General features: G+C 45.7%; 1 protein-coding gene across 5 annotated transcripts in view; it reads right to left on the bottom strand.

The window, feature by feature from the left end:
• The window catches only part of PALM2AKAP2 (PALM2 and AKAP2 fusion), a 327,886-nt gene extending 312,198 nt beyond the window's left edge, over window positions 1-15,688 (bottom strand). For 3 of the 5 annotated variants that reach the window (XM_046659481.1, XM_046659497.1, XM_046659490.1), the window contains exon 1: window positions 15,194-15,688. In XM_046659481.1, coding sequence (XP_046515437.1) covers window positions 15,194-15,238 — 45 coding nt within the window. In that variant the 5' untranslated portion in view covers window positions 15,239-15,688. The remainder of the gene's footprint in view (window positions 1-15,193) is intronic. The other 2 variants (XM_046659508.1, XM_046659519.1) reach the window with 1 other exon arrangement.
• Window positions 15,689-19,840: the final 4,152 nt, after the last annotated feature.

Below are 19,840 nucleotides of genomic sequence, written 5' to 3'. Positions count from 1 at the left end.
GTTGGAGATAACTCGAAATATCGCTTATGTTCATCAATAGTTTGAAATTGAAGTATGTGTTAGAACTGCCACAAGATTTTATCTAATGCAATAATAGAGAAGCCTGTTATCTATCACAATTTCCTAATATTTTGCTGACCGTATTTCAACATAATTGGTTACCTTTTTAATCCTATGTATTTTATTTTGTGCATTTAAGCATTATTCTGAATCCACAAGACTGTGAAGGGGTCCAAGATACAAAACAGATTAAGAGCCTTACTAAAAGTCACTAAACAAGCTGTAACACTAGGCAACATGCACCGTGGAAGGCAGGAAAGAGGTAATGATGAAAAGACAGTCCTTGTCCTCAAGAAGCTTATGATCAATGGGGCAGAGAGACAGGAAGTTACACTGTTTGCCTCTCTCCTTTTGCTTCCTGCTGCTTATTCCCATCAAACCCACTGCAGCACCTCCACCAGCCCATATGGCAACTCTGCAGGATTTAGGAAAGATACCACTTTCTCAAGACACCTTTCTGGCACCTGCTGGAAAATTGCCCTAATAAATACACAAAGCCACAGTGGCCCTATGTGAGCACACCCTGGTCGCAGTCACTACCCCAGGCTAGGGCCTGATGTAATGAATCTCTGCAGAGATGCTAGACAAGGAGGCTCCTTACACATGGATGGCAGCTCCCTCAGCCCCTGCCCGTGAAAGACAACTCTAATCGATCATGGTGTTCCTTCCCCAAAACTCAAACACAGCTTCAGAGATCTTCCTAAGATGGGACTCTGGATGCTACTACCCATCAGTCACAGTTGACACAAGAGATAAAAACCATTTGCCATCCCAGGCTGGAGGCTTTACCCTTTTGGAGAAACTTGTAGTTTCACGGGAGATTCTGGAGAATAAAAAAGCCTTCAAGGCTTAAAAGAATGAGTTTCTAATGGTGAAAGTATGGGAAATACATTTGGTCAGGTAACCCTTGTGTTACACGATGTCAGTGGTTCTCAAAGGAGGTTATTTTGTCCCCCTTGGAACATTTGGCCATGTCCGAGACCTTTCTGATTGTCAAGACTGGACACACGGGATGCTCCTGGCATCTAGTGTATAGAGACCAGGGATACTGCTAAACATCTTACAATGCAGAGGACAGCCCTTCACAGCAAAGAATTATCTGGTCCAAAATGTCAATTGTGCTACAATTAAGAAACCCTAGACTATATGGTTGGCTTCCTCTTCTCCAAGCAGCTGCTCAGAAGTGGCCCAGACAGGGAACTGGAGGGTCAAGCATGTGGACGGCCAGCAGGGCAGAAGCCGGCCATTTGCAGAGCGAGCAGCCATGAGCGTCCACACTGCTGCTCCCTCCGGCATGTTCGCAGGGCCAGCCCAAGTACTGTATTAATCATTTTTTAAACACGATTTCACAATTATGGTTCTGTTATCTCCCCAAAACTTGGGCAATTTGAAAATATTTACTAAAGCACCAAAGTCCCTTTGGAAATTTCCAGGCAAACAAGACTCAAAATTGCAGCTGGCCCTTTTGAACAAGAAAGGAAAGGGGGCAGAAAGGAAACACTTGACGATTCGGAGAGGCCAGTGTGGGTCCTACCACTGCTGGCCACGGGCAGCTTTTACCTGCTGACGGTCACTTCGTTCACAGATCAAGGCATTGGCCCCATGGCATGCAGTAACTGGCCCTTGGTGAAAAGCTAATGAATGACAGTGCAGCTGGTCAGAAGCCACTCATCCTGGCTTCCTGCTGGGACTCAGGGAACGTGGCGAGTGTGTTCCTTGACTCCCATTCTGACGCTGCACCCTTAAAATCTCCGGGGAGAGCAGAAGGAAGGTTCTGGCAATTTCTTGCGAGAGAGAAAAATGATCTGGAGAATCATCAGTGCTTTTCCTCCACCTTCTAGTCTCTGTCAACAGAAAAAATGGTTTGAAATATAATGACATTTTTAGATGGGCCAAACCGTTGCCTCTAAGAAATTAGATTTTCTGGTTTTCAAAAGAAAACAACATGCAGTTGGCTTAGACAGCAAGGCCATAACAAGAAAATTCTACAGTAGCAAAACTCACATGCGAGCTCTTCAGTAAACATTAGCCTCTCATCATGGTAGCCAAGAAAACAGAGGACAAGTATCTGAGATGCTTTGTTCGTTTTGCACTGCCAGCAACGAGACAACAGTTACTTCTTTAGCTAGAAGGTTCCTAGAGCCTTAATGGCAAACGCAGCTATAGAAGATATGCTCTCTAGAGCAGGAGTTGGCCAAGCTTTTCTGTAAAGGGTCAGACAGTAAATATTTTAGGCTTTGCAGGCCATATGGTCTCTGTTGGAACTACATGACCCCAATGTCGTAAAGCATGAAGCCAGCCATGGACAACACGTAAATGAATGGAAATGCCTGTGTTCTGATAAAACTTGATGTGTGGGCACTGAAATCTGAATTTCACATAATTTTCACATGTCATGAAATAGTCTTTAAAAGAAAAATTTCCAGGGCCAGCCCAGTTGCATAGTGATTAAGTTCACACACTCTGCTTCAGCGGCCTGGGGTCCACGGGTTCAGATCCCAGGCACAGACCTACACACTGCTCATCAAGCCACACTGTGGCAGTGTCCCACATACAAAAAATGGAGGAAGACTGGCACAGATGTTAGCTCAGCAACAATGTTCCTCACCAAAAACTAAGTAAATAAATAATAAATGGGGACTTTAAAAAAAATTTTTTTTCCAACCATTTACAAACGTAACAACCATGTATTGCCCACAGGCCTTCCGAAAACAGGCGGCAGGCCAGATCTGGCCTATGGGCTATTGTTTGCTGACTCTTGGTCTAGACAGAAAATTGGAATTGCCATTCATTCTTAATTCTGGAGCTGCTATGTAAAATTGATTTTCCTCCCGTCTCATTGTGATTCTGAAATCACATTAGTAAAATTGACAAATGAAAAAACAAACAAACGGGACAAATAAATCAACCATCACAGCCCTCTCAACCAAAATATCCAGGCTGGGAACAATCTGGTTGTAACCACTGTGTGACTCATTCGCAGCACGCCACAAAGCCCCATCTTGCTCAATGTGGTATAAGATATACGGCTTGCTGAAGGCTAGCATTCCAGTGGTATTTTTAAACTCACCCAGGGTGAACAATCTCCTTGTTTAGTCTTTGCATTTTTATATTATTCAAAGATTGGGCCAAGGAAGGGGTGTGGGGAGGGTCGGTTGGGAAATGTACCAATTTCTGAAATGCATTTGTTCAACTCTCTCCAACCCACATTAGCCATTTCTTATTCTGCAGAAAGGACATGTCTAGTGGGTTTCTCGAAAACACATTAACATATTGATGAGGCACTCTTATTCTTCCAACGCATGCCCTATCTCCCTACAAACACATTACTATTTAAAACCAACGAATATTTTCACACTCACAATGGGAGACGGAAGCACAGACCTAGAAAATGTGGGTTCTGAACTCAGTTGTGAAGGCAGCATGTGTGTGAAGGAGATGAGCTTGCCGGATACAATACAGGACGCCCACTTAAATCTGAATTTCAGATAAACGACAAATAATTTTTTAGTATAAAAGTGTGTCCCATTCAATAAGTGGGCATCCTATATTCTTAGTTGCTAAATGTGAAAACTCTAGTAGAGGATAGTGAAAAACGGAGCAATGCTGGAATGGAAGGTATTTATTGGGGAAAGGCGAGAATTTTGTTATAGGCGTAGGATAGGTACTCATTATGAAAAAGTTACCCACCAAAGACTAGGACCCCAAGTTTCTTGTTCTGGTTAACCCTCCCACCTCTAACTGATTCTTAGAATCCTTAAAGTCGAGGTGCAAGGTGGGGCCAAGCAGAACTACTATATTCCAGTGTTTGATAGAGTTTAAAAAACGGTGCTTCCTGGGGGTGTTCTGGGAGCTGATGGAGCTGTTCTGTATCCTGATGGTGCTGGTGGTTACACAAATCTACACATTCAATAAAATTCAGAGAAGTGTATATCCAAAAGGTCACTTTTGCTCTATATTAATTTTTATAAAGAGTGCTTCCAGGAGTTACTTCTTACAGAGAATTCACAAGTTCATCCACACGCTGGGTACGGAACTGACTTAACTAGCAATCCTGACTTTAACCCAAGATTACGGTTTTCCTATAGGGCCCCCATACCAGAGGGTCCTCGATGGGCTTCTGGCAGCCAATTTGCCCAACATGGCCAAACATATCTACATCTGACCAAACACTGCCATCCCGTCACTCCCACGTCCCCCGCATACTACTGGCTTTACAATTAAATAAAATATGCTGTGAAAGGCAGGAGTGGAAAACTGGTGGCCCAGGGTGGGGGCTGAGGGAGGGTAGGATGGGGATTGAATCCAGCCCACACTGTGTTAGAATCTCATTATGTTTGGTTTGGCCCACACCTTGTTTAAATCATTGTGAACATTTAAACACCAACAGGCTTCCTTCAAAAGCTGCATTTCCAGGTTCTCTCGAAAAAGTAGATCTTGGGCTTGTATTCTCACCAACTATCAATCGAGTGGAACTGAGCGCTGCCCGCTCCCTCAGGAGCCCGCCTCTCCAGGTCACCACAGTCCCAAGAGCTCAGCCACCATGTCAACCTGGCATAGCTGGGTTTTTAACACCTAACAGAAGGCATTCAGCAGGCTGTCTGGCCCGTGGGAAGCCCTCAGGAACCCACAGACCCTTCTCCCCTCCCCTTACAAGAAGGTACAGGATGAAGTTACCATCCTTTACCTACTTTCTGAGCCCTGGGATGCCCCATCTCCCTATAGGGGAGATGTCCCACTCCTGCCCCTCCACTGCTAAGCCACTCTGCTTCCAGCTTTTCTCTGTGGACTCAGGTTTAGGGCAGATGGAGAGCTGGAATCATCCAGAGGCAGTAGCAGCGACACGTCAAGACAGAGAGAGATGAGGGTGGGAAGGGGAGAGAGAGGAGGGTAACTGAGTAACTGAAATTACTTTCCACCTTTGCCTCCCCTTCTCCGCGTTGTCAGAGCCAGTCCTTTCCCTTCATTCTCTCCTATCAGCTCCAGTACTGATCAGATATGTATCATCCTCACTCCAGTAGGAATAAGGATAGGGGATGTTCAGTCTGCTAGAGTCTTAGTCCTAGTAGTTGGTAGGATTAGAGAGTGTATTCTCCAGCCAGCCTCCAGTGCCTCCCTGCCTTCCGACCCATCCACACCAGACTTAGCCTGCTTGTTGGCAAATATCCTTCAGGTTTTGTTTGATGAACAGCACTAAATTTTGAACACATACACTCAGACTTCACTGTTCATGAACAAGACTGCCTGCATACCACCTGGAAAAGAAAACTGGAGCACTCAGACGATGGGCTCATTACTGTTTTTTTGGCCTGGATAAGCAGTATTTCCTTTCAGGGCCACTCATGTTAGCTTCAAGATTTTTAGATCTTTTTCTCTTTCTTTTTTGGGGTTTTTCTTTTTTCTTTATTTTTGGTGAAGAAGATTCGCTCTGAGCTAACATCTCTTGCCAATCTTCCTCTTTTTGCTTGAGGAAGATTGTCGCTGAGCTAACATCTGTGCCAATCTTCCTCTATTTTGTATATAGGACACCACCACAGCACGGCTTGATGAGCAGTATGTAGGTCTGTGCCCAAGATCCAAACCCGTGAACCGCAGGCCACTGAAGCGGAGCATGAACTTAACCACTACGCCACTGGGCCAGCCCCTCTTTTTCTTTTTTTCAATTGATCATTTTTTCCCCAGCTTTAGTGAGGTATGATTGGCCAATAAAAATTGTATATATTTACAGTGTACAACGTGATGATTTGACATACTATACATTGTGAAATGGTTATCACAATCAAGCTAATTAATACATGCACCACCTCTTTTAGTTACCATTTTTGTGTGTGTGATGATAACCCACGAGATCTACTCTCTTAGCAAATTACAAGTATATAATACATTCTTACTAACTATGGACACCACGCTGTACATCAGGTCTCTAGAACTTATTCATCTTATAACTGGAAGTTGTACCTTTTTATCAATATCTCCTCTCTGCTCCCACCTCTCAGCTTGTAGTAACCACCATTCTACTCTGTTACTATAAGTTAGACATTTTTAAGATTCTACACAGAAGTGAGATCATATGGTATTTATCTTCCTGCATCTGGCTTATTTCACTTAGCATAATGCCCTCAAGGTCCATCCATGTCACAAATACCAGGATTTCCTTCCTGGTAAAGGCTGAATACTATTCCATTGTGTATATATACCACATTTTCTTTATCTATTCATCTGTCATGGACACTTGGGTTGTTTCCAGAACTGGCTACTGTGAATAATGCTACAAGGAACTTGGGAGCGTAGCTCTCTCTCTGAGACAGTGATCTTATTTCCTTTGGATGTATGCCCAGAAGTGGTACTCCTGGACCATACTATAGTTCTATTTTTCGTTTCTTGAGGAATCTCTATACTCTTTTCCACTTTTCAGATCTTATACGTCTCACGGTCCCACTGGGGCAGGGAAATTTTCAAACCACTTCCCACCCCATTAGAGGCGGAAAGTGTTATCAGCCCAAGTTGACCAAGCCATTGTATCTCAGTGTTTAAGACCAAGCAGGAGCCCAGCGGAAGCCACTGGATTGACTCCTGGCCTCTCGGCTAGATCCTGGCCTATCAGGCCCTCATGCAGGACATGCATACTCTGCCAGCTTCCCAAATCCTAAAGCCTTGTGTGGTATTTATTGGCCTCAAAGTTGTTGGCATTATTGCTCAAACTCAGAGAAAGATCGCCTTGCCTAACTCCAAAGGGTTAAGTTTTCGAGCATATGTTTTTCTCTTAAGAATAACATTTTTTATAACTCTCAAAGTTTTAAGTTTCAGCCCTGAATTTAAAAATAAAGTGAATACTCAAATGACTGGTTATAATTTCGAAGTAGCAGGGGGAAATCCCACCCACCTAGAATAGTAAGTAAACCAGTAGAATTCAGCAAAAAAGTAAGGGCAGGTTGTACAAATGCCTGGAAGACATTTGGGAGTGCACAGACTGTCAAGAGCCCGGAAGCCCACAGGGTAATGAAATAGGCTGCCCGAGGGGAAGTGATGGGCAGGAAGATGCCTTCTGAGGTCTGGCCCACCGCTCTTTCATCTGCAGCTATGGCTTTTATCTTGAAGGCACATGTGGCTTTTCTTTCCCATTCCAGCTTATGCAAGGGAAAAGTACCAGCTTCCCTATTCCTTTCTTCTAGCTGAGCTCATATGATGCTATAGAAGCATCGATACTACCGTCAAAGACTAACGCCAAAGTATTTTTAATTTATGTTCGAGCATTATGTAAATAGGCTATAGGTTTGTCTCTGTGTGTTTGTCTCTCTGTGTATTTTAATAATCTCCTTTTGAAGATTTTAATTCAACATAAGACTAATGCAAAAGACTGACAATATAATTACCCAAGGGCACATGTAGCTCCAACATGCACCACCCCACACAAACCTCTGCTTCTGCTGGCATTTCCTGTCAGAAATAGGTCTCAGCTGTGTGGGATTCGCCCAAACCCACAGCGCTCTTGTGCAAATCTTCCTCGACAAAGTACCTCGGGCTATGAGGCCATTACTCACAGTCTCTCCACGTTCTCTTAGGTCTCATCCTATACCATGCAGCCTCTGGGCTCTGTGTTTTAAGACAGATAAGAGTCTGGGAGAGACCGAATCCTTCTGAAAATGAAGGGTTGGCTCAAACAATGGATGCTACAAACAAGAGCGAGGGGAGCCTGTAGGACATCTTTGTGAGAATAAACTCCTCTTTGATATGCCAATGGCAAGCCATGATTGTGTACACACAGACAGGCTTAGGAGAATCATCATTAGGTAAATGAACCTCAGTTGCTACTCTTCTTGGCATCCTACTAGAGTTGCCCGCGTGAGAAGCAGCTGCATTGAGGATCAGGCCTGAGCGCTGGAAGGGCTGCCACAAGACCCGATTGGCTGATCTGCTGTGGGACTTCTCCATCTATAGCATCAGAATATGTATCATGAGCTTCTCTCAAAGGGCCTCCCACTGTACTGCTGGATATCTGCTCTACCGCTTAACTTCTTATCTCACCACGGCGCCCCCTAGGGCCTCCCCAAGTGAATTTTGTAGCACGTGGTTTTGATCAGCCAATCCCAAGCATACTTTTCAAACAAGTGTCTTCAAGTGACCAACAGACAGAAATTTCACTTTATCTAAATAGATTAAAACAAGTACCCAAGACAAACAAAGGCTTCCTCTTGATCAGCCACTTGATAGGAGAGGAACACAACTACACCACTTTCAAACTGAGCTGTGTGTAGGCTCTCGCTAATTAAGACTGAATTCAGTCTTTCCTTCTATTTCACCTCTTCATAATATAAACTCCTGGACATGTCACAATGGGCATGTGGCACTCATCAAGACCCAGGCCAAATGTCCCTTTATCATTGGTCTTCTACCACTTCACCGGGGTTCTCCATGTGTATTCCCCAGAAGAGCGGCCAAGGCTGGGAATAGCATCCCCGGGAACTTGTTAGAAATGCAAATTCTCAGGCCCCACCCCAGATCTACTGAATCAAACACGCTGGGAGGGGATCCAGCAATCTGTGTTTTAAGGAGTTCTCCAGGGATCCTAATGCACTAAAGTTTGAGAATCACTGTTCTACACCATTTCTGGCAAAAAGTCTATGCCCAGTGGCACTTGCTGCAATTATTAAAAGTCCTGGGGCCAGCTGGGTCTCCCTGTATTGCTTATTAGTTGAGGTTGAAAATAAATCAAAAGCATCTTAATACCCTGGATGACACATGATAGGCTCAGATTTGCATACCTTGTTCTTAAAGATTCTCCTATGATAACAGGAACTTCCCACATCAAAGGACTGATGGTCTTTTCAATCTTTCTGATGTGGATATTCTGAGTTATGAGAACGTCAGTGATTGCAAGGAGCTCACTTAATATCAAAAGATACAGCAAATAGACACTATTTTTGCAGTCACCCAAACATTGGGACACCAAGCTCGCAAAGCCTTGGTGAAAATGCCCCATGATTTTGTAACATTATGAGAGATTAAGGGGGGCCCGGTAGTACTACTTCATCGCATCCTTATGAAATTCCCAAGTCCATGCTTAAGGGAAGCACATTGTAAAGTTTAAAGCTCTGCCTATATCTGGAGGTCACAAAAGGCTGACCTGTTGACCGAAAGGAATTTTGTTGTGTTCACAAGTTGATACTATTCTCTTTTAAATGGGAGATCTCACATCTTAAAAAAGGAGATTTCTGGCTTCTCTTGAAAGTGAGTTGATATGACAACATAGGACTCACGTTCTCACATGGTATAAATTAACTGCATCTTTACTGAGAAGTGGCATCTGCTCTCCAGGTCCCCACAATTTTCCACTCAGTCTGCGTCACTCAATTATGTTACGTGCTGGCCCCTGGAGCCTTTTGAGTTTGCAGCCCCTATCTACTATAAATAATCCTTTTCATTGTTATTATTAGGATCCTCCTGCATTGGAAACTCTCAGTAGTTACTATATCCATCTGAGATTTCCCAGTTTGGCAAAAATGTTGAAGTTAATAGAATTCATCTTTCATTCCTTGTGTCCAGTTTATGCTTAAAGATGCATCAGCTATGATTTGTTGATTCACTTACTATAAACAGAAAAGTTTTGCTGAGTGTCTTCTGTATTTTTGCTCCAAGTATTTCCCGTGAAATCTCTCAGCCTTCAAAATAATTTCACAAGGTGGGTATTATCATTATCCTCACCTTGCAGATGAGGAAACCGAGGGACAGCGAGGTCACACAGACACTAATAGAAAGGCCAGGACTTGAGCCAAGGCTTTTGGACACAAGAATCCATGCTCATAATTTGACAGACTGTGAGGGGCACTGCCAGCCCAGGGGACCACTGTCACTGCACATTAATGCCCGTTTGTCGTCTAGTCAGTTACACCCCACAATGACCAACTCCTACTGTCAAGTAAGAACAACATCCGTATCAGAGATGGGTGATCAAGTGTGGGTAGTTCAAAGGACCAACAGTAGGGATCCTAAAAGTACTGGGTAGCCCCAAAGAAATGCAGAAGCACCAATACTCAGCCCTGGTTTTCCTTAAATATTGACAAATCATAACCCACAAGCCCCCGTTGCTTGGCTTTTTAGACGATGACTGCTATATTTCTCAGGGTACTTTGCCAGAGTAGCTGCTCTTTGTCCCAAGAGGCTAAAGCCTGAAATACTCAGAAGTACAAAAAGGTGCCCAGAGAGGTGTATGACCCTTGCACATGTTTGTGTAAGGCCTGCCTTGGCACTCGCAGACCTGCAATGACCCTGAACGGGCCCAAAGTGGCACCAATCTACTAGATGGCCCTGCAGACTCAGCTGCCAATATCCTGAGTAAGTCAATTTTTAGGCCTTAACTTGGGATTTTAGAAGAAGAGCATCATCCACGTCTCTGAAATGGAAGAAGATAACAAATGAAAGGCCAGGCTCTTGGATTCTCCAGGCCTTTTCCAGCTGCCTGCCAAGGACAGAGGTTCAGAGGGGACATGTACAGGGATGGTCCCCACAAGAATCACAGTGTTTGTTACCACAGGGCTTGGGTTTGGGTCTCTAAACCCTCTGAGACATCCCTGACCTGGGAAGCTGGGCTGGGCTGAATCCCATGTAAATTGCAGCAAGGACCTTTGCCCAGGCTATGCAGGCAACCTAAGCGGTCTGGATCAAAAGCAGCCTGATTGGCCTGCTTGGCCCCTGGTCCCAAGCTCCAACCCTGGTAGTCAAGGCCTTATCACTCCAAGGCCGGAAGAAGCAGTGAGAGATGGCCTCAAGGAAATGCCAAAGTATTTCTCTACAAGCGAGGGCAGAGCCAGCCTAAGCCACACCTACATCCAGGCCCTCTCAGGGCAGAGAATGGGATCAGGTGGGAGCCACAGGTCCACTAACTGCACCCTCTGGGTGAGAGTTTCAAGAGGGAGAGGGACCCAAAGTGAGATCCCAGAAAGGGCAGATTCCATGGAGGCATGTCCAGGCTCACATACCCCCAGATATCCCCACCCAGGACTCTAGCTCTGCAGGATCCTAGTGGCATCCAGCCCATGGCAGAGCACCCCTCCAAGGCCTGATGTGCCACTGACACAAGGAATCGGGAGTCAGGAGAAAATGAACTTAAGACAACTCTTCCACATCTCACTGTGTGAGCTTGGGTATCTGTATACTCGGCTGTAAGGTGGAGATAATGAGACCTGTCCTGCACAGCTCAGAATAAAGGTAACATGTAGGTTTTTGTAAATTGTAAAGTGCTGTACGAATGCAGAAGATCATTTTTATTATTCTGGAAAGTAGGGCCTTACTAAATGAAAAAAATTCCCTACAGAGAAGTGTAGGTTGGATTGGCATTTCATATTTCAGCACATATGAACACACTCATGTTGGTCCCTGGTGCTGGCCTGAGGTCTCGTCCATGTGGCTCTAAGAGCTTTTGCCCAAGGTGACCTCTGTAATGTTTAGTTATCTCCACAGGTGCCCAAGGAAGACTCTCTTCCTCTCGGATGTGCAGACGTAACATCCTCCCCCAAAGTTGGTTTCCATTGAGACACAGTGGCTTCTTCCCCAAGGGAATGTTACTCATTCAGTCAGAACTTCCATCGGTGTTTCCATGCACTGAAACACAACTTGGAAGACTCTCAAAAGGATGTGGTCCTCCTGGTTTGTCCCAGCCTTTCCCAGAGCTACTGAATCAGTCTGCTTCTCCCTCATTGGCTCACGCTGAGGCTGCTGGAACCGCCTGCACAGCGCGCTCATGGGAAAAGCATGAGATGCTGCCGCCATCTTGGAGGAAGCAATTCAGGGCAGCAGTCAACACAGGGGCTCCAACGCTCCGCAGTGTGGGTTCAAATCCTGGCTTTGACACTATCTGTTAACGTTGGGCTCTTATAAAATATGTATAATATAGGAGCCCCTACTTCATCAGCTTGTTATTAGGACTAAATGACATAATGTTTTAAAATGCACTGCACTCTTATTACTGAGTTTGTGCCGTTAGCTACTGACTTCACTTCTTCATGCTTTTGGCTTTCCTTTTCTAACTGTTCCAAATAAATAATAAACAAACTAACATAGTATAGTAATTATTTATGCACTTTCCTATTTTTTCCATAGATGATTAACAACTAAGGTTAACAAAAAGCACATCACACAGTGCCCGGCTGAATAGATAATGTTCAATAAACGGCAATTGTATCATTATTCGCTGGAATTATCATTCACGCTCATTCTGCTACAGAGGCATTTTGGCATCTTCTAAAATTATGGCTTTGGGAGTGTCCCAACAGAAGAAAGAAGCACCTGGAAGCAGAGACAGTTGTCAAAGATGGATTTGCTCTTCTTTTGTACTCAACTGGAAGATTCAATTAAAGGGCCATAGTTTCTAAGTACTTCATTCCCTTGAGGGGGAGAAAATCCCACAGCTGATGTGATAAATAGGTTAGAGGACATTTGTCTTTTCATAACTTAAGTGTGCAAAGGGTAAAGTCTTCCCTCTGATGGTGAAACTTGAGGACACTGCCTTTTTGGTGTTTCCAGTACCTTCCCAGAGGAGGCGCTCTGTAAACACCTGCTGAGTGGATGGATGGATGGATCCTCAGGTGACACCTCTGCCCTGTGTCTGAAGCAGCCAGAGGAACTGCCGCGGGGCAGAGCCCTGGCCTTGAGTCAGAGTTAAAGCAAAGGATAAAAAGGGCTGTTCAGACTCTTTCTGCTTCAGAGGGCTGCCTCTAACCCTCACAGGACAAGGCAGTAGTGTAGACAGGAATTGGGGGCTCTGTCTCAACACCATCTAAAGGCAACGGCATGCCAGAGGCCTCAGCTGCATCATAGCTAAACCTTACAACCAGCCCAAGAGGGAGAACTCATGAGCCATTTTACAGGGGAAGGAACTGACATCCAGACTAACGACTGCCCAGGACCCTCCAGACTAATATCCCTGTTTATCTGCTCTGCCTCTCAGACAGGAGCCCAAGTGGGTGAAGAGGTGAGGACTCATTCTCTTCCTCCTTCACATCTCCAGAGAGACTGCAGGAGTGCCAGACTCTGTGGGCAGGCTTCTGAGCTCCTGAGGGTCCCCTGAGAACCCTGGAGAGGTGGCAGAGAGGAGCAGGGTTTACCGAATTTGGAGAGTATGTACTAGGCCAAAGCATGGCATAGAACTACTTAGTCATGTGGTCACTAGCCCTCACTTCCCCACCTCATCTCTTAATTCTCTCGCCCTCTCTCTCTCTCTCTATCTCTCTTTCTCACACACACACACACACACACAGAGTTAGAAAATCTGCACTGATAACATATATATTCATTGAGGCTTCTACGTTCATGAGAATCATTAACACTTTCCCAGGTACAGGACAAACTCCATTCCACAACTGAAAAGGCACGAGTATTTGTGTTTATTCTTCTTATACACTCATGAGAATTCCAAAAGACTGCCTCGATTTTTCTTGAAAATCCACTTGGCCCCTGCTGGCATTATCCAACCCCTCTTGGAAAGGGGTGGCCCCAGTGTTAGCCACCACTGGCTCCTCGTTCAGAAAGCAAGTCCTTTCATGGGGCTCAGCTGTTCCTCAGGCATCCAGTAAAGCTGGTCATGCAAAGGCAGAAAATGTGACAACTGTTGGAAACCTTCAGCAGCAGCCTATGGGAGCAACTGAATGTTCTCTGGAGCGGCCACTTCATGGACAGTTAAAGCAGCCTATTATTCAGTTTATATAAAACACCCACCAGTTCCATGGCACCAATAACTGAATACCTCCATTCTTATCAAGTTCATGACATACTGGCCACACTGCCTTGCCACTAACTTTAGAAACCATAAACAACTTCATTAACCATCAAAATTACACATGCACAGAGGGAAAAGGAAAGAAAAGAAAAACAGCCTTCCTGAGTCCTGAGGACCAAGTTCAAAGATTGCCTGATAGGCAAAACAAAGCCATAGCATTTCAACATCGCTAACAAACGCCTCTCTCACTTCAGTGGCAACGTCTCTAAGATATTTAAGATTTGAAGACTTAGATAAAGAGGGTCTCAGAGCCAGGGACACCACATAAAATGCTTCCTAAAAAAGAAGGGCCTGAGTGCATTTTCCCAATAAAGAATCTGTCCAAAAGATTTTGAAAACACTTTAATATACTTTGCTTCCAAAACATGACACACTATTTCTCCAACAAATTTATATGTGTTTCCAGGGAACTCTTGGACAAACAAATTTTTTTTTAAAAGCTCAGGTAGAAGAATGTCTCGAGAGTCTTTTATGCCAATATGTTAACAGACCTTCTCTTTAATTGTTATTATTTCATATACAGCAGTAACCATTCCTTCATCTGCAAAGGAAATATATAATCCAGCTGTGGTGGCTCCAGTAAAAATACCACATCTGTGGATCATTGGCAACACTGTGGCAAGATTGCTCAAATCTAGGCAGTCTCAGAAAGTTCTCTTTTAGACTCAAGATGCACATGGGTACACTTTTCTGAAAGTGCGTATAAACTTGGCCAGAACTGATTGCTCCTTTGTATGCTGAAAACAGGTTTTCAAGATTATCCACACCCATAAGAAGGAGGCTCTCCTGGAATATGATTCCCAGGACCCAGTTGTTATAACAAGTCCTCAGACTCCTCCGGGGCGGTGGCTTGTGCCAGTGCCCTTGTCAATATCAAACAGAACGGGGAAATGAACACTCCCGGTTCCAGCGAGGAGGTTCTACCTCGTGGCTGACAGTGGAGCTGACTGCTGGTTTTCCACTTAGCAGACGAACGGCTTCCGCAGAGAGGATGGCAGCCACTGTTCTGGTCACCATTCTCTCCCTTCTCCAGTGTATGAAGTCATATTACTGAGCCCTGGGTGATAATATTCCAGGAATCGCCCCCCACGCGTCTGTTTAGTCTTTCCCAAAGCCCAGTAGCAAGCATCTTATTTCCAAGCCAGTCTCCCACATTCAAATCCCCAGCCCAAAGCGCGCCCCGGGGGTTTCTATCCACAGATGTATAAAAGAAAAAGCACCGTAGCTGATCTTTGACAGACTTTTATCCCCAAGACACATGCCCTGCGGCTACCGTGCTGGAATGTCGATGGCCCCCAAACACTCGGGGCCCCCTTCCATCCCAGACAATAGAGCCAGAAAATAAAATGAAAGTGGACTTACTGCTATGGCTTGCAGCCTTTCCTTGTGCAATTCCGCTTCTGCCATCCTAGAGAAGGGCACACAGGCAAGGGAAAGAAGAAAGAAAAACAAAACACACGCTGAAGTCACCCGACGAAATTGATGGGCACCCCGGGGGGCTTGGCTAGAACCCCGGGGAGAGCCCAGAGGCGGCCGGGGTCCGCTCCGGGGGTGGCGGGCAGAGCTGTGCGCACCGCTGGCTCGCCCCGGCTGGCTCGCCCGGCTCAGCCTCTGGCCCCCGCCCGCCCCGCCGCCTGGCTGCGCCCCAGCGCCGCCGCTAACTGCATCTCCCCGCCGCCGCCGGCCGCGCCAGTCGGGGACGTGGGCCGCGGGCAGCTGCCGGGAGGGCGCGCTCGCCCCGTGCTCGTTCTCTGCCCTGACGTCTCGGCGTCTCGCTCCGCCCCTGGGGTGTGGGGGACCCGCGACCGCGGCCAGGGGCGGCTCTAGGCGGGCAGGAGCCGCTGAGGCTGTCGCCGCAGGGGGGAGGGGTCCCCAAGGCACCGACGGACCGCGCGCGTGCGGGTGGGCGCCTGGGGCGCCGGCGCACGGCGGACCTCTAGGGCGCACGGCTGGCGCGCCGAAGTGGACACGCGCTCGCAGGGCCGGAGCAGGGCGAGGTGGCGCCACCGCGGAGCAGATGTCAGCCCAGGGGGCCTCTGGCAAAAAGGGGCGTCCCCGGGCATGGGCCCTTCCGGGCGGGCTGCGGCCATCGAGTGTTCTGGTCGCCTTCTAGCTCCTGCCAGATGCTTGGGCTCCATGTGGGGACATTTCCAATAGGGAAGGGCTGCCTCGCCCACGTGCTTTAGGTGGCAGGGTCCTCACACATCAAGTCGGCTGAGGGCAGGGTACAGCTCAAAACAGGCCTCCCCTCTGTGAGGCCAAATACGGCTTAGAAAGACAGCCAAGAATTTGTAGTCCTAGGGCCTCGGCTAGGCCAGGCTTGACCAACTAATTAGCTGTGAAACTTTGGGCAATTCACTTAATCACTCTGAACCTCAGTTTCCTCATCTGAAAAACTGTGTCCTCAGTGATGAATGAGATAAAGGTGCTTTGTAAAGGGCAATCTGTTCGTATCATTATCCTCTGACATTCTGGGCTGAAAGTCTTGGAGGGTCGTTACTTCTATACACAGTCTTTGAAAGGAAAAGTAGGGTCTAGTCCCTAAAATACTTCACCTATTCTTTACCAAAACAGGAGACAGTACTAAAGCACATCTTTTGCAACAGCCTATGGGCTGGATATGAGAGATGGACAAGACCCAGTCCAAAAGGAAATAAATGCTAAAAACAAACAAAATACTTCTTAACATTCAGGAGGGACCTACTAGAATTCCCAACATTCATGAGCAAATTTTCCCTGTAAAATGAAATAAATACACACACACACACACAGAAAACATTGGGACCTCTTCAGATCCTTCATGGTTCTAAAAATGCAGGACTTAAGGCATTTTAAAAGGTATGCGCATTAGATTTCTCCAGATCATCTCTTTCCTGGGCAAATTCTTGCAATTCAACCAAATTGCCTTTTCGACTGCCATGGAGGTTTTACCTGTCACTTGATGAGCAATTATTACTCTGCCCAAAGATGGAAGAGGTCACCAAGGAGTTTTACTGACTGATTGTTTTCCTTTCCTTTTTATAAGGAGGGTGGGTAGAGCTGTTTGTGTCATAAATCCAAGCCAGTGCCATATCTCACTCCAGTATATCCAGAACTTCTTTCTGGCTAAGACCCATCGTTTTCTTCACAGACATCATTTTCTTGTTGCTTCCAACATCAGCTCCAGCATGACAAGTCCTTTGAGGGGTGTTTGCTCACCAGTAAACAAAGCTGTTATTGCTTGAGCAGAGTGCCTGTGTGCTCAACAAGAGCAGAGAATCAGAAGACGAGGAAAGTGAGGCCAGAGAGATTGAGGGACTCCGCCAGCGTCCTAGAGCTGGGATTTCAACTCAGGTCAGGCTCCCCAGAGCCCGTGTTATGAACCACTCAGGACCAGGCTCGGCCAGTGAGATGGAGGTGGGGCAGGTCCCAGGAGAAAACAAGAGAGCAAGAAATGGTCCATTTGCCCCAGCTATATAGATACTAAAAAGGAATAGAGGAGCACGACAATGCGAATGAACTTAATGTCACTGAACTGTACACTTAAAGGTGGTTTAAATGGTAAATTTTATGTAATATATGTTTCATCACAATAAACTTTTTTTAAAGGAGTCATGGAAGGGGAGATGGGGCCTGGACACCCCTTGGAAGTGACCAATTGGAAAGCTCTCATCCTCAGGATAGAAGACTCAAGACTGGGGACACATATCTGGATGTCATCTACTTTGAGGTTATAGCTAAAGAAAGGAGAATGGCCAGGGTGAAAAGACAGAACAAGAAGAAGAGAAAGCCCAGCAAAGAAGGCTGAGAAAGTATCATCTGAGAAGTAGAAGGAAAAATCAGGAGAAATGTTTGTACCAAAAGCCACAAGAGGAGGAAAGAGGTTTTCAACAGGGTCACATGCTTCCAAGAGTCAAGAAGGATGCAGACCAAGATGAAGCCATTGGCTTGCGCAGTCAGGAAACCACGGGTAAGCGTGGGAAAGCAGTGTGTGTGGTGGGTGAGCTTGGAAGCGATTATGGAGAGTTGAGAGTGAGTGAGAGTTCGGGAAGAAGGATCCATGAGTACAAACCACTCCTTTCAGATCTTTAGATGTGAAAGATGAAGACGGTGGGGGAAACAGGAAGCTGGTCTATGGGAGCAGGGTCAAGTTGAAGGGTTGTTAGGTCAGGTGAGACTTGAATGTTTCAGGGCCAAAGGGAATTAGGCATCAGGGAAGTGAGGCCAAAGACATAGTCAAAAGGGAAGGTAAGTATTAGGTCTGGGATTAGACCAGAGGGCATCCAGATGAGCACTGGCGGCCACCTGGGCCTTGGAAAGAAGGGGAACTGTTTCAGGCAGGCGGATAGAATGGGTAAAGACAAGAAGAAATTTTGACATGAAGGAGAAAGAGGCTGCATTCGTTGGCCTGGTTTTCCCAGCTGAGAGAAGGGTCATTGGTTGAGCTTGATGGAGTCGGGGTAGGGGACTTCAGAAAAATAGAAATGGCTCGTAAAGAAGCTGTGGGAAATGGGAAAAATTAAGCCACAGTTCCCAACCTGAAGTATGCATCAGAATTTCCTGGGGCACAGTTCTCTGACTATATGTACAGAATTAAATTTCTGTGAGGTGAGGTAGGGGTTAGGGATGGGTTTAGAACCATAGTACTAATTGAGTTTACCAGGAAGAGAGAAAAGACTCATGGCCAATCGTGTGTACTTCCTCAGGGATCTTTAACCATCTGAGACCCATGACATGCAGTGGTTGTGTTTACTCAGTGTTGAGGACTGTCAAAGCAAGTATAGCAAAAAGTCAAAGGAAAGAAGAAATTCAGAATGCTGGACCCTGGGGTTTTGTCCAGGTGGAAGTGTACCAGATTCTTTCATGTTTCTTTGGATGCCCAAATTGTGAGCCACTTTCCATCTTTGGGGAATTCTCATGTTATGAGCCATAGTGAGAATCACAGCAACCTCCCATCATAGAAGCTGGGGAATGCCAGACACTTACTTCCCCAGACCCCCCAGAAGCTATGACATGGTGTGCAGTCTGGGCTCAGTCAGGCCCGTGCACCTGCCAAGGATCTGGAAGACACAGCATTAGAGAATTCTTTCAGGCTGGTAGTCCACCTTCAGTCCTGCCCACTGCCCAAGCCTCCTTCTCTAGCCTTCCCAGCTATTCTGTGAGCTCCTGAATATACTTTCAATTCATTCCTTCTCTGCTCCTATCACTTAGGATCAGTTTCTGTTGCTGGCGACTAAGAATCCTAAGCGAAACAGAGACGTGAAGTGAATGGCTGATGCTTGGCCAAGAGCAAAAGGAAAACATTTTCTCCTCTTCCAGCACTTCTCCCCTCTAATCTCTAAATTCTGTCATTTTAAAATCATTGAACCCATTACAAACACAGAAATTTATAACCAAAATTATTCCATTTCTTTCATAAACATTTATTATATAGCTATTCCATACTAGACATCAGGCTATGGCTTGGTATTACAAAGAATTCATAGTCTTGTGCTAATATTGGTGACTTTCTGCCCTCCACACATTTAAAATCTGGAAAGGTCCATTACAGTGGTTCATAACGTGTGTAACAAATCATTAGTTTTTGCTGGGACATTAAATTGTGTTGTATAAGCACAACCTGTATTATTGGTTTATCTGATAGATGCTGCATTGCAAAGCATGATGCAGAGAGAATACAGAATGCTAGATTTGCAAAATAGATGTTTTGTTCATAAAAATTTCAGAATCTATTTTAGGGCATGAGTCCTTTGGGAACCACAGATGACCATAGCCTAGTCCCCTGTGGGGAAAATAGGAGCTTTGTAAAGGGAGAGGGAAATGACGTGCCAAGGCCCACTGAGTGAGTAAAAGTTAAAGTCTTATTGAACAGTAGCTAAGAGTGTGAAATTTCGTAGTAACCTGAAGCTTTCCTTTAACAAAAGTAATTTTAAAAGGCATGCTAGGGTCCTCCAAAATGTTGTATTTTTATCAGCTCTCTTTTGCCTAGGATCTTTTAGAATACGTGGTCATCCAAAACATAGGTGATGG

The sequence above is a fragment of the Equus quagga genome, chromosome 1 (assembly GCF_021613505.1).
Source record: "Equus quagga isolate Etosha38 chromosome 1, UCLA_HA_Equagga_1.0, whole genome shotgun sequence".
NCBI lineage: Eukaryota > Metazoa > Chordata > Mammalia > Perissodactyla > Equidae > Equus > Equus quagga.
This window is presented reverse-complemented; position numbering and strand designations above follow the sequence as displayed.